At 67.4% G+C, this 13,990-nt stretch overlaps 1 protein-coding gene across 4 annotated transcripts in view; it reads left to right on the forward strand.

Annotated features, from left to right (window-relative positions):
- The window catches only part of NACC2 (NACC family member 2), a 66,593-nt gene that overhangs the window by 28,085 nt on the left and 24,518 nt on the right, over nt 1-13,990 (forward strand). The window contains exons 2-3 of one of the 4 annotated variants that reach the window (XM_042964773.1): nt 9,985-10,412; nt 10,743-10,917. In XM_042964773.1, coding sequence (XP_042820707.1) covers nt 10,047-10,412; nt 10,743-10,917 — 541 coding nt within the window. In that variant the 5' untranslated portion in view covers nt 9,985-10,046. Of the gene's footprint in view, nt 1-9,984; nt 10,918-13,990 lie in introns of those variants that run through there. The other 3 variants (XM_042964774.1, XM_042964772.1, XM_042964771.1) reach the window with 3 other exon arrangements.

The following is a 13,990-nucleotide window of genomic DNA, read 5'->3' on the forward strand; positions in this document are numbered from 1 at the left end:
CACACACACACACACCCCCTCTCTCTCCACCTCCTCTGCTCCCTGCCACCTGTGCAGACCCCCCACCCACAGGCTCCCAGGAGGCGTGTGGGTCTGGGAGGGCTTGGGGCGAGCAGGCAGTGCGGGGGGTTCTGGTGAAGGCGCCGCCAGCTGGATGCCCGCATAGCCGCTACCTGGCAGGTGGGAATGAGCCGGGGAGGGCTGGGGCCCTGGGCTCCCAAGGGGTGGTGAGCATGTGCCCCAGGGCACTGAGGGTCTTCAGAGAATGTGGTGCCCACCAGCTGCGTCTCTGACGGGCACGTGGCTTTGTCCTCTGTCTCAGCCCCCACCCCTGAGGTGTGGGGGGCCAGCCCGTCCGGGGGGGGGGGGGGTCCCACCCTCCCGGTGTGAGCACTGCACCCCGCCATTCCCGGCCGCGCTGGCTGGTCCTGTCCGTGCCCCACAGATTCCACAAGGTCTGGGGCTCTGCGGCCCCTACCCCCCCGCTTGCCACGGGAGCCACGTGAGAAAGCGGGGTGGGGGCCAGCCCGGTGCCCCCACCTGTGGCACAGGGGAGCCGCCTCTGGAACCCACCGTCCTGGCAGTAATCCTCATTCCCAGGCTGTAAAGTCGGGCGTTCGTATTTACGATCTTTATTTTTCATATCAGTAATTACCTTTTATGGCCCCGGCTGTATGCCGCGGCCTGTGCCTCTGATCGCGGGCCAAGCACGGACCTGCCCCCTCCTGCTCCCCCCACCTTCGCGCGGCAGGATGCCTCCGCCTTGCACAAGGGCTTGGGGAGATCTGGGTTTGTGGTTAAGATTCTCACATTGGAGCACGAGGACAATTATGTGTAGCTTTTATTCGGCCCCCAGGATTCTTACTGCATTATCCGTATTTCCTTTAATTTGTGGGATTTCTAGTAAATGGGCTTAAAAATAGGTCTGGGCGTGATGCCAGGCAGATGCGGGCAGCAGGCATCTCTGTGTCTCCTTGTCTAAAGGCAGAGTGGGGCAACCCCCGTGTCACTTGGGCCCAGCCTCCTGCATGTCCCCTGAGGCAGTCCCACTGCCACCGCCCCCCCCGGGAAGGGCGGGGCCGGGCCAGCCCAGGTGCCCTGACTCCTGGACAGGAAGTGGGGCTTGTGTTTGGGGCTGCCCGGGAAGGCAGGGCCAGGGGCATTTGGGGACTCTCTGAGGGGAAGGAGACGGGCAGATGCTGTGGGGCTCTGGTGCAAGGCAGCGGGCGGGCTCCTGGCTGTTGGCATGTGCACCCCCGGGCTCACCAGGTGGCAGCCCCCAGGTGCCCCGAGACCTGGGCCCATGCCACCTCCTGGAGCCCCGGAGGCCCCCGTGGTGCCCGTCTGTGAGGGCTGGTACTGTATTGGGCTCTAAGTGGCTGGCGTGGCCTCCGTCCCCCAGACCCTTCTGTTCTGCAGGTCCCGATGCCCCGTGTCCCTGCAGACAGGGGGACTGGCCCCAGAGCGTGGTGCCGGAGCCCCCTCTGTCCTGCTTGTGCGGGGCTGGAGCACCCTCGGGACTCAGAGGACCCGCTGACCTGTCCTCTTGGCCCCTCGGTGGCTTGGCGCCCCGTCCCCAACTCCATTCCAGAGTGGGGGTGGGGGACATCCGTCTGTTCCCGCACTACTGTGTGAGCCGAGCCCGCGGGAGGGCCAGAGTGTCCAGGGGGTTGAACGTGGAGACAGGGAAGTAGAGATGCTCCGCCCATGGGGTCAACCCTCACGGCCAGGGGGAGCGGCACCTGCTGAGGTGGGCAGTGGGAAGGAGGCCGCGAGTTGGGAGCCCTTAGGGAGAAGGTGAGGCTGGCTGGCTGGCCCTGGGCGGGGGGGTGGGGGGGGGCGGGGAGGTGTTGCTGAGGCTCCTCAGGCATCCACCCCGCCCCACACTGGCTCTGGCTTCAGGGCCAGCAAGTGCGAGGTTGGCCAGGGTCTCCGGGCCAGGGGGGCCACCGCCACCAGCCGCCGCCTTGCCCGGAGCTCCGAGGTGGGGGCTGCTACGTCGTGGCCCCGTCTCCGTGTAATTGGACCCCCCCCTCCGGCAGCTGATTGAGTATTTCTGTGTCTGTCTGATTTACATTAGGTTTTTAAGCATAATTAGAAATGCAGGGGAGCTTTGTGTCTTACCTCGACTATTTATGGCACGATATGCAGATGAGAAAGGCTATGAATATTAAGGACGGGGGTGTGTGGCACAGCCGCTGTGGATGAGGAGTAGCCGGTGACCGGCCCAGGGCAGCGCCCCCCGGCGCCGGGACCCCCGCCCGTCCCCCAGGTGCTCCGGGACCCCCACAGGCCTGTGGGAAGGGGAGGGTGCCCAGCGGGCTGAGGAGGGGATCCGGCTCCACGGGGCCCGGCCCGCTCGGTCTGGGCAGCCCCCGGTGCCCCCAGCCCCGCCCTCCAGCCGGGGGTGCAAGGGGGGACCTCCCGCCAGCCGATAAGGGGGAGGAGGCCCGTCTGCCAGCGAGTGGAGCTGGCTTTTTAAGTTATTAAACTATGCCCGAGGGAGACACTCTTCAAGCTTACGTTATTTAAATTACAAATACGGGTGAGGGAGATTGTCGGCTCTGTTCAGAACACTGCTTCATTCTTTGGGAGCCTTCTGGAACCGTTTTGTGGCTCGAGAGCGGACCTGCTGGGTCCACGGGCTCCTGGCGGGGCGGCGGGCCAGTCCCTGCTCCTTCATGCCGTGTGGCCGTGTGGCCGTTCGTGCCGTGTCTGTTTGGCACCCCCCCCCCCCCAGCCCCATACCCACAGTAAAGTCAGAGTATTTGAGAGTGAAGGGTGGGGGGGCTGGGGTGTCGAGGAGCCCCTCGGACGTGGGCCCGGCTCGGCCACACGGACCACCAGACCGGACCCTTGTCGGAGCCCGTGCCGTGGGACACGTGCTGAGATGCGGGACCCGCTGCCCCGTCTGGCCGGGTGTCTGCCCAGTCCGTGCCCAGCTCCGTGGCCCTGCAGCAGCAGCGGCTCCGATGGCCGTTGGTGGCCTGCCTGGTGCCGTGGGTCCCTGTGTGCGTTGAGCCTCTCTGAGGACCAGCCCCGGGTGTGTGGCACCCTCCTTGGGGCGGCGAGGGGGAAGGACTGATAAGCACACGTTTGAATTTGCAGATTCTGGCAGGCTGCCTTTTTCTGTTTGGGGGAAGGAAAAAAAGCTTCCAGGCAAACGCTTGTTGTGAAGTTGAAGCCAGTTGAAGCCAGCTGTGGTGCCCGATGCCGGCCCAGGCTGCGGTCGGGGGTGGAGGCTGCCGGGTGCCGGTGGGGGGGGGGGGCACGGTGAGCCAGGGCGGGAAGCGCGTGCCCCTTCCCCTGTGCGAGCCCCGGTCCTCGAGGGGTGACTGGCCCTTCCATTAGCAGCGAGGCCCCGAGGCCCCAACTGGCGGGTGCCTCACCCAGCCCCTGGGGACCTGGCACGCCCAGCTGGCGGCCGTGCTGTGCCGGCAACCGACACCTCGACCCTTGAAGGGTCGCCCTCCCCGGCGAGGCCAGAGGTGCTCGGCACAGCCAGAGCACTGACCGGGCGTGGGGTGTAAGTGAGCCTCCGCTCCCGCAGGCCGGTAACCGGAGCCTGCGCTGTAATTGGAAAGCTCCCTCCCCGCCCTCCCTTAACAGCCTGGACGCACACAGCCGGCGCGGCCCTGGTGCCCCCGCGCTCACGTGTGCGCGCTGACTCACGGGCTAACTTGCCTGCCTCCCGGTGAGGCACTGTCCTGGGGCTGCAGCCTGCCCCGCCCCCGCCAAACTCGGAGCACCTTGACTTTCAGGAGGCGTCCCGTTGCTGAGCTGGCTTCTCCCCGGACGGCAGGGCTTGGCGGCCTTGGCGGCCGGGCCGAGGGGCTGCCCCGGGGACGGGCCTGGTGCTCGCTCGGGGCAGGGGAAGCAGGGAGGCAGAAGGGGCTCCTTTGTTTCCTGGGGCACCTGCCTCCCTGCCTCCCTGCCACGGGCGTATTTGATAGCTGTGCGTTTGCCGAGGCCCAGACCTCTTTCTTATTAGATTGGAAGAATTAAATCCTGCCCAATGATCTTATTTAATTTCATTTATCATTTATCTCGCCTCTCCTTCCTGGGCTGGTGGTGACCCTACAGAAGGTAGACGCTGCATTGTCCCACCTCAGGAAGCTCCTCGGGATCTGGGGGGCGGGGGGGGTGGCTTCTGACAAGGACCCCCAGACCTTGCAGCCGTATCTGCGTGGGGTCCTGGGGAGGAGGCACCCCTGCTTGGAATGCCCATCCTTCTCTGGTCCTCTGGGCCCCCAAGAGAAGTCCTCGGCGTGTTCCCAGTACCTGTTGGAGCCCCTGCCTCCCCAGGTGCACCTAGAGCCCTGCGTGGCTGGCCTTGGCCTGGCTGCAGCCGAGAACCTGTGCCCCGTCCGCATCCTGCCCAGGCCCTGGGGCGCACACCCTGCGGCCAGTCCCTCGGTGCCTGTGTGGGCACCTGTTTGTGGCTCCTGGGGCCAGTACCCTCACCCCCTTATCGTTGGGCTCTTTCCCTGTGCACCTGCTGGCTGCGCTGCCCGTGGGGGGCCTGGAGGAGCTCTGGGTGACCACCCGTGACCCTGGGTCCTAGATCCTGGCTCTCCCCGAAGGAGGGTCTGCGGTGAAGAGACCCCCCCCCACCTCGCTACCCACATTTTCTCATTCTGGGGGGAGGTCGTGGAGTCTGAATGGGGTGGGGGCCCCCGAGGCTGGCACAGCTGGACTCTGGCTTCGGGATTTCCCAAAGTGGGTTCCGTCCTGAAGGTCGTTAGGAGGGGGCGGGGTTCCGTGGTGCAGTGGCTTTGAGGATGGCCAGAGTGAGCACAGTTAGAAATTTCTGCCGTTCCTTCTGGCTCTTCAGAACCTTCAGTAAGAGGCCAGTGGGCATGGCGAGTCTCGCTGTGGCAGGGGAAACCGAGGCGTGGAAGGGGAAAGGCGGTCTTGGTGGGGCTGGTGCCCGCTGCCCTCGGCCCACTCGGGTCCCGGCCCCTCCTCTCTGGCCACCGCACAGGGTCGGCCCTTGACCTGCCCTGCTTTGACGGGTCTAGGCACGTAAACCAAGCCTTTATCTGGTTCTTTTCTCCTAAAGTTCAGCTTTGTTCTTGTCCCGGCCAAGGCTTCTAAGAAAGCAATCTAAAACCAGCTCTTGCAGGGCTGTCCTGGGCTGGGCCGTGGGACGGCAGCCTGGCCTGTGCAGGTAGCCTGAGGACACACGTCCCCCGGGACCCGATGGCCTCATCACCTTCCAGAGGAGGAATGGTCCCCTCTCCGGGCCAGCAGTCTGGCCCCCGGCCCTGGGGCGCAGGTGTGGGCGGGGATGGGCTGGGGGCTGACGGAGGCCCCCACCTGGACCACCGCCTCCTGTCCCAGTCACCGCAGGTAACGGCATTGTGACACAGGTTACTGGGGCATAGAGCATGCCACGTTCGCCGTCCGCCTCGACCCTGTAGTGACCGTCAAAGCGTGAACCTGACCCCCAGGGGACAGATGAGCATCCCAGAGGTGGCGCCATTTGCTTGAGGCCACAGGACACGGATAGGAGAGCTGCAGGGCCGGGCTTGTGGGAGGCGGGGGGAGGGCATTGCCTCGGTCGGTAGGACCCAGGATTGCAGCCCTGCTGACCAGCCAGGACCTGATGCTTGGAGGGACAGGCTCCGAGGGCCTCTTGGTGTCCCTGCCCTCAGTTTGGGACCTGGCCACTGGCTGGCCCAGCCCCAGGCCACTGGGGCCCTCTGGGCACCGATGCACAGTGTACCTTTGCTGGCCAGGCTGACTCACCCCTCTCACGGCCCTAGAGCCCTCATCTGGCTCAGGGGACCCCATCTTGCTCTCCAGGAGACTCCTGGCAGTGGGTGCTGTGGGTCTGTGAAGGGGCCATTTGGAGGGCCCCTCTCCTCTGTGGTGTATTGCTGGCCAGCACAGCCCCACTCTCGTGGCCCTCCCTGGCGTGCCCAGCATTGGGCTAAATGTCCACCAGGCAGTGGGCAGACCCCCCCCCCCGCTCCCCCCCCCGCCCCGCCCTTGCTCAGGTCAAGAGACACCCTTGGCAGGCTTCTCTGAGGAGGTGACAACAGGTCTGTTCCAGGCAGGGCCGGGACACAGCACAGCCAGCGGTGGGGGCGGGGGGATTGCTCCCGCAGAACCGGTGGAGGCCGCGTATGCTGGGCCCTGGGGCCCAAGGCCAGCACCCAGGCCAGGAGTGGCCCTGCCCTGCCCCCCCATCACGGGTTCCGCCATGCTTTGGCCTCTGGGGGGCCCTCTGTTTCCCCATGTCGGCTCTGCCTGTGCCCCGGTCTGCTTTCTTTTGTGGCCGGGTGGCACGTGGGGGGTTGTGCTCCCAGCCCCCTCATCTTGGGGCCAGTGGGCTCCTCCTAGGCCCCAAGACAAGGAGGCTGCCAGGACAGCACAGTCCAGTCGGGAGGCCTGACATGGCTCCTGGCGGGGGCGACCCTGGGTCTGTCCTTCTGGGTCTGGATGCCGGCGAGGCTGTCCCACCGCCCCCCGGGGTTGTGCGGACACAGGCGTCCGCGTGGACCCCCGGGCAGCTTCCCCAGGGCAGCGGGGCCAGGCTGTGCGGAGCACGAGACCCTTGCCCTGAGGCCTGTCTGCTGTTGACCGGGCCCCCCGCGCACCCCCGCCCTCCCCTGGACTTGCTGCTTCGACACCCTCCAGGTAGAGGAGAGCGAGGGCCCAGGGTCCGGACTGGCTCCATCGCCAGGGGGACGAGGGCCAAGTCCCCCGTCGGAGCAGCGAGTGGGGACCATTTCTGCCGACGCTCCAAGCTCAGCGCTCACGTGGCCGCCACACCGAGTCGCCATGCGTCCCACGGAGGAGCCCGGCAGCCACTGCTGCTGGGAGGCCTCCCCACACCTGTATTTCTTCCTGTGCCGTTCCTCCCGCAGCGTTTTATCTGCTGTGGGAAGCTGAGCCCGCCGCATGCGAGCGCGGACGCGCCAGATGGCCCTTTCTCTCCCTCCGGACGCGCCGCTGCCGTGGAGGGGGCGGTGGGAGGGCCGCTGCCTGTGCCCCGGCCCCTCCCGCTCCGGCCGCCAGGGTCCAGGGTTAGGTTCTCGGTGGTGGCAGCCGCGCCGTCACCCGTCTCGACCGTCTTCCTTTTTGCAGGCTGTGTGTGTTCTTCCCAGGGCCGCGGTTGGGGGCGAGAGGGGAGACCGAGGCAGGGCGGGCCAGTGGTTTGGCACAGGCGGGGGTGTGGGCCTGGAACAGGACGGGCCCTGTGCACAGCACAGCCTCCCCTCCCAAGGGAGGCCCAGGGGAGGAGCCCAGCCTCCTTCACACGGGCACCCTTGCAGGTGGTGGCTTTGCTGCCCGGCTGCTGGGAGGGGCCCCCCTCGGCCTGGCCCAGCTGCACTCACAGAGTTGTTCTTGAAAAGACCCGCGTGGGGGCTTGGGGGACAGGGTGACTTTCCTGGGTGAGTGGGATGGGGTGTAGGGCTGCACAAGCGGGCCCTGCTGCTTCCGGACCCCAGGGAGAAGTAGGGAGGCGAGCAGGGGCCACTGAGGAGCCCTGTGGGGGCACTGGGGGGGGGGCTGGGCCTCGTCCTCGCCCCCCCTTCCCTGTCTCTGGGCCTCTTCTCCCACCTGTGCTTTCCTTCCTGCCTCCTGTTCTCATCACCTGCCCCTCTTTCCTCCCGGGCTCCCCACCTTCACCCTCTGCCCTGCCTGTGCCACCCCGTCGCCCCCCTTCCTCCTTGCCTCCCTGCCCTCTACGCCCCCCTGTGCCCCCACACCCTCATCCTCCTGTCCCCGGCTCCCTGCCCCCTCGTCCCCCACCCCGTCTCCCCTGTCCCTTTATCCCCCCTGCTCCCTCATCCCCCACCGCCTGACCCCCCGGCCCCCATGACCCCAGCCCTCCGCCCCCCTCATCCCCCACCCCCCATCCCCTTATCTCTCTACCCCTTTGTCCCCCACCCCTTTGCCCCCCCCCCTTGGCCCCCACCCTCCCTCCCTGGCAGAGTTGGTGGCTGTGCCAGCCCTGCAGACTGTTTGGAATACTTTAAATGCTTTGACACTCGGGCTGTGCTGGATGGCAGGACGGCAGTTTACTGGGTAATTCACATGCAGAGCCGCACCATAAATCTCGGCGCTCGGTTGCCGCGGCACCACGGAGCGTTTCTCCGCGTACAGTACAGTATTTCTGCCATCTTTGTTTGCATTGTGGTGAGTCATCAAAGTCTGTCTTGTACCAACACCCGGAGCCGTGCATTCCTCTGGCACCAACACTCCACTGTTTTTAAAGCCGGGGCTGGAGCTGGCATTTACTTGGGCTCCCAAGTCAAAGGCCGCTATTCATTCCCGAGAGCTGCCTGAATGTCCGTCTGCATCCGGCCTCTTCATTTAGATGCTGTGCGCTGCCCCGGAGAGCCGGGCTGGGTACAGCTGAGCTGCGGCCGCCGAGCCCAGCGCCGAGACTCTCTGCCCTCCTCCTCCTCCTCCTCCTCCTCCTCCTCCTCCTCCTCCCCCCCTCCTCCTCCTCTCCCGGCTCCTCGCGCCCTCCCCACCCCAAGGGCTCCCGCTCTGTTTGCTGCATTCCCGGAGCAGCTGGCGAGCCTGCCCCTGCCAGGCGGAGCGGGCACTGCCGGGCCACCGGCGGCAGCCGCCAAAGGTAGGTCTCCCCCGCGGGCCGGTGCCACGGCCCGGCCGGCAACTTCTCCGCAGCGGGGGCACTGCGGGCCCTCCCCCCGCGGCCACCCATCTGCCCAACTCCTGTCGCCGGGGTCCGGGCGCTCCGCCCTCCCTCAGCCCTCCCTCCTCCGGCCGCCCGGCGCCTCTGCGGCCGCCTGCACTTTCCTCCCTCGGGACAGAGCGGCCCTTTGTGCGGGCGCCGCTGTGCAGAGTTGGGCCGGCGCCTTCTCCACCCGTCCGTGCCCGGCTTCTCCGAATCTTCTCTGAATCGGGCGTCAGATCAACCTCGCTGGAGCCCCGGCCCCGGCCCCTGGGGCGCCCGAGGAGGCAGTGGCATCCCAAGCCCTTGCCGGTCCCTCCCCCCCCTACTCCTCCCGACTCCCCCCCCCTGACCCCTTTAGTCACCTGGGCTGGGGCCGAGCCAGCGGGGATTGGCCGGCACGGGGAGCTGGGGGACCGGGAGGGCAGGCAGGTGGGGTTGCGACAGACTCCCGACCGCTGGTCCAGCCCAGCCGGGTCCCTGACGGGCGCTGGCGACCTGGGGAGCCGGCCCGGGGGAGGGGCGGGGGTGGCCAGCCACTGACTTCTGGCTTCAGCTCACTCCCCTGGGCGCCCCCACCCCCACCCCTTGCCCGCCTCTGCAGGGGGACGAGGGGCCAGCATCTCAGCCAGTGGGGTGGGACTCCCCCCTTGTGGGCCCTCCGTGTGGCTGCTCTGAGGGAAAAGAGGAAAAACAAACCAGAAACCAAGAGCCTCCGAGAGACCCCCTGCGAGACCCCCCTCGCTCTGGGCTCCAGCCCCTCCGAGGGGCAGGGCTGTGAGGGGCTCCTTTGCTGCTAACTTTTTCTTGGGGAGAAGAGTTTGCAGACGCAGCCTGCCGCCCTCACCCCTCCCAGCCGCCGCGGGTGGCAGTGCCCTGCTCCGTGTTCTGTCCTCCATCCACCCCGTCCTCCCCTGAGTGCAGGCCTCTGTTTGCATTCCTGGCTTCTGCTGAGACGGGGCGTCCCGGGCCCCGAGGGCTCAGGCGCTCTCCTGGGGGTGGGCTCTGGGAGCCACGCAAGGTGCGGGTGTGTGTGTGGGGGGGGGGGCGTCCCCCTCCCCCTTCATCCCCCCCCCCACCCCCGGCTGGAACACGGCCGTGCGGCTCTGAGTCCCATGCAGCGCTGGCTGCAGGCCCAGCCAGGGTCCTGCCGTGAGGAGCTCGGGCCCCAGGACCTCCCCTGGGTGGCTCTGCTGGAGGGGGGCCGGGGCGGGGACCGCGGCGGAGGAGGGCGCAGCGGCCGAGCGCCTTTCCGCACCCTTGGCCGGCGGGCCCTGGCCGTCCGGGGAGCCTGACCCGCGTGTCCCCGCGCCCTCTCTCCCCCACAGATGTGCCCCGCTCGGGCGCTCCCGTGCTGAGTGTGAGGCGAGCCCTCTAGCGCCTGCCCGCCATGTCTCAGCTGCTGCACATCGAGATCCCCAACTTCGGGAGCACGGTGCTCGGCTGCCTCAACGAGCAGCGCCTGCTGGGCCTCTACTGCGATGTGTCCATCGTGGTCAAGGGCCAGGCTTTCAAGGCCCACCGGGCCGTCCTGGCCGCCAGCAGCCTGTACTTCCGCGACCTGTTCAGCGGCAACAGTAAGAGCGCCTTCGAGCTGCCGGGCACTGTGCCTCCCGCCTGCTTCCAGCAGATTCTGTCCTTCTGCTACACGGGCAGGCTGACCATGGCGGCCAGCGAGCAGCTCGTGGTCATGTACACGGCCGGCTTCCTGCAGATCCAACACATCGTGGAGCGCGGCACGGACCTCATGTTCAAGGTGAGCTCGCCCCACTGCGACTCGCAGACCGCCATGATCGAGGACGCCAGCTCCGAGCCCCAGAGCCCCTGCAACCAGCTGCAGCCGGCCGCCCCCGCGGCCCCCCCCTACGTCGTGTCCCCCTCCGTGCCCATCCCGCTGCTGACCCGCGTGAAGCACGAAGCCACAGAGCTGCCGCCGGCTGCCGGCCCGGGCCTGGCCCCCAAGCGCCCGCTGGAGGCGGGGCCCCGGGATGGCGCCGCGGTGGCGGCGGGCGCGGCCCCCCTCAAGCTGCCCCGGGTCTCCTACTACGGGGTGCCCAGCCTGGCCACCCTCATCCCCAGCATCCAGCAGGTGCCCTACTCCCAGGGGGAGCGGACCAGTCCGGGGGCCAGCAGCCTGCCCACCACCGACAGCCCCACCTCCTACCACAACGAGGAGGACGAGGAAGACGACGAGGCCTATGACACGATGGCGGAGGAGCAGTACGGCCAGATGTACATCAAGGCCACCGGCAGCTACGCAGGTAACACGCCGCGCGGGGGGCCGCCGGGGCCCGTGCGGGTGCAGAGGCGAGCCCGCCCCCTGCCCCGTGGCCCCTCACAGCCTGGCTGTGACCCCTCGGGGAGACCGCCGCGCCGGGCCGGGCTGGATGGGCTGCAGGGCACGACCCAGGTCAGCCTCTCATGGCCTCAGCTGAGGCCTTGACAGCTGATGCCACGTGAGATGGGAGCCGCGGGAAAGCCGAGAGACCACCCACCGGAAGCTGCCGTCCAGCACGTGGGATGGGGCTTGGTCTCCCGCTCGTCAGACGAGGAGACCGAGGGCCTCAGCGGACCGGGGACCCGGCTGAGGGCTCACAGAGTGCTGTGCGCGCCGCCTGCTCGAGGCCCGAGGGGCCCCGTCAGCAAAGTGCCAGACGCTGTTGGAGGCCCCAGCAGGCCCGTCTGCATTACCTTTGACCTCAGCCGGCCCCCCCCCACCCCCCCCCCCCCCGTGTGGTTTCACCTGCCCCGTGACTCTCAGTGAGGCCAGAGACTCCCCTGTAACGCATCTCATTTGCCACCACCTCCCTGGGTCCGCCACCAAGGGCCAGGCCAGAAAGTGCTTGTTGAACTGAGATACGTCCCCCCAAGTTACTCGTGGGGTGCTTCCCCGCTGGGGACCCGTGCGTCTGAGGTGCCCTAACTCGGCATGGCGTGACAGACCGTATCACATCCCTGGAGACTGTTTGGGGTTTGTTGGGCGGAGGGTCTGGTATTTGGGGCCCCGGATCGGGTGTCTACCTGCCTTCCGTGTTCCCCGAAAACTGGCCGTGTGCCTGGGCTCGCTGCCTGCTAATTTGCATGCAGGGCCCGTGGTACCAGCGCGAAGTGGCGATGTAGAACTGGGGCCCCCGAGGGACCGCGTCGTGGCTCTTTCCTCCCCTCTCTTCCCCCACGTCCTGGTCCCTGATGGGGCAAACGCTGCTCCCCCCACCAGCCTCCCTCTCCACCTCCAGGCAGGGACTTGTTGATCAGTGCTGGGGTGGGGGGGGGTCGGTCCCGACCAGCTAGGGCCCTTGGGACGGCCGCTCCCCCGGGGCAGCCGAGGACTGGACAGTCTGGCCAAGCCGGGTTCCTCTTAGCACCGTGGAGAGCAGGGAAGCACCGCCCTGGGCACCCCCCTGCCCCCTACAGGGGCCATGGGTGGATGGTTGTTCCCTAGAAGTCATTACTTTATTTAAGTGCATGTTGTTACGTTTGCATGAATCCCACAGGACGCTAGCGCAAAGACCACCTTGACCTGGAAACCTGCAAGCTCGGCTCGGCCCTTCAGAGGGCCGCTGGGCCCAGGCCTTAGGGGAATCTCCGGGAACCTGCCCGGTGTGCGGTGCCCTCTGCCCACGGCCGACAGCCACCCAGGGGGCCGTGTGAGGGCCGTGTGGAGCCCCAGAGCCAGCCACAGGGAGCTGGAATCTGCCAAGGGTCCCGGGGCAGGGGCTGCGCGCTGGTGGCCCACAGTGGTACCCCACGGAGGAGATGGCCCAGCCTCCAAACGTCTCCATCCAACGTGGCCATTGGCCTTGGCAGGTTTGGGGTAGGAAGAAATAAGACGAGGCCTTGGCATCTCTGGGTGCAGGTACTCTGAGACGGCCCGTCTGAGTACACCTGCCCTTCCGGCCTGGTGAGCCTGGAGCCCTGTCTCCACCTGGACGGCAGTGGCCTACCTGTGTCCTTGGGCTTTTCCAAGGAGCCAATGGGACAGTGGCCCTGGAACGGCCAGGGTAGGGATTGGGGGGCCGGGCCGCCCCACTGCCTCGACTCTGACCCGGCCGTCTCACCAGCCCCCCTACCCCCACCCCTAGCTCTCAGGCAAGATGCCAGGGGCACAGGCCTGGCCCAGGGCAGTGTGCCTACGGGGGTCTCCCGTGCCTTGGGTGACAGGAGGGAGTCCGGCGGCCATCAGAGCCCCTTGCCCCCATCTCCCTGGGGGCTGTTGGCAGGAGAATGGGGTGCTGGGAAGCTGGGAAACAGAAAGGGACGGTGGGCAGAGGTGGGCCGGGCATGGGTCCAGCCCTGCCTCCAGTCGGCCCGGGGTGCTGCAGTCTGGGTTTTCTCCTCAGTGAGACCATAAGTGGGGCAGGGGGGGGGGGGGTGTGATTTCTTGGTTAAAATCTAGGTTATTGGCAGTGACGTCGCTGGCATCACCGGCCGCTGGGAAGACGGTTGTGGGGGAGGGGGCGGTGGGGGCAAGCAGGCAGAGATGGGGGTCTGTCCCCCAAGGCTGGCTGCCCCTTGGGTGCTGGCTGCCTGTACCCCGGGCTCCCTCTTCGCCCTGGCTTGGCCTAGTTGGGGGACATCCTCACAGCCCCTTGGGCGGCCGGACAGCCTGCTGCCCCCGGTCCGGGGTCCGGATGGGGGCGGGGCGGGGCCGTCGAGAGCTGGTGGGATCGGGGATGTTCCAGAGTGCATGCCTGCCACATACGGACGCTTGGGAGTCCGTTCTTCCTGGCCTCAGTTTCCCCACCTGTCAAGGGAGAGGTTGGCCTGAGTGACCCTCAAGGGTCTTTTGACCAGCAGCCTCTGTGTAGGGAAGTGGGGGACACCACACGGACGCCCCATGTCTATCCCCCACCTTGACAAGAACCGTCAGCAGCTCCCGTCCCGGACATCCAGGGATTCGGTGCGGCAGAGGCAGAGAGTTGACTCTGACCGTGCCCCAGCAGCCCCGCCGTCCCACGCGTCTCCCACCTGCCTTCCGAGTCCCGCGTTCTCGTCCGCGGGGCGGGCACACCACAGCTGACTTCCTAGTCCCCGAGGACACTGGGTTGGTCTTCTGATCTGTTGCTCTTAGGACTGATGCGCCAGGAGGGTCCTGAGGGGGGTGGGACCCGCCTGGCCGTGGGGCCCTCTCCCCACGTCAGGGCCCGCTGGGTCCCTCCTGCTGGCTGGGGGAGGGTCTCCTCCGGGGCTCAGGAAACCCCTGCTCCAGCTCTAGGTGCTCGAAGGCCGCTGGGGTCTGCACGCCTGCTTGCCATGCTGGGAGCGAGGGGCTGCCCCCGTCAGGGCGGCGGGGTCAGGGGGGTAGGTGCTGGTTCCAGGGTGAGCAGGGCACCG

Source organism: Panthera tigris, chromosome D4 (genome assembly GCF_018350195.1).
Source record: "Panthera tigris isolate Pti1 chromosome D4, P.tigris_Pti1_mat1.1, whole genome shotgun sequence".
In the NCBI taxonomy this organism is placed as follows: domain Eukaryota; kingdom Metazoa; phylum Chordata; class Mammalia; order Carnivora; family Felidae; genus Panthera; species Panthera tigris.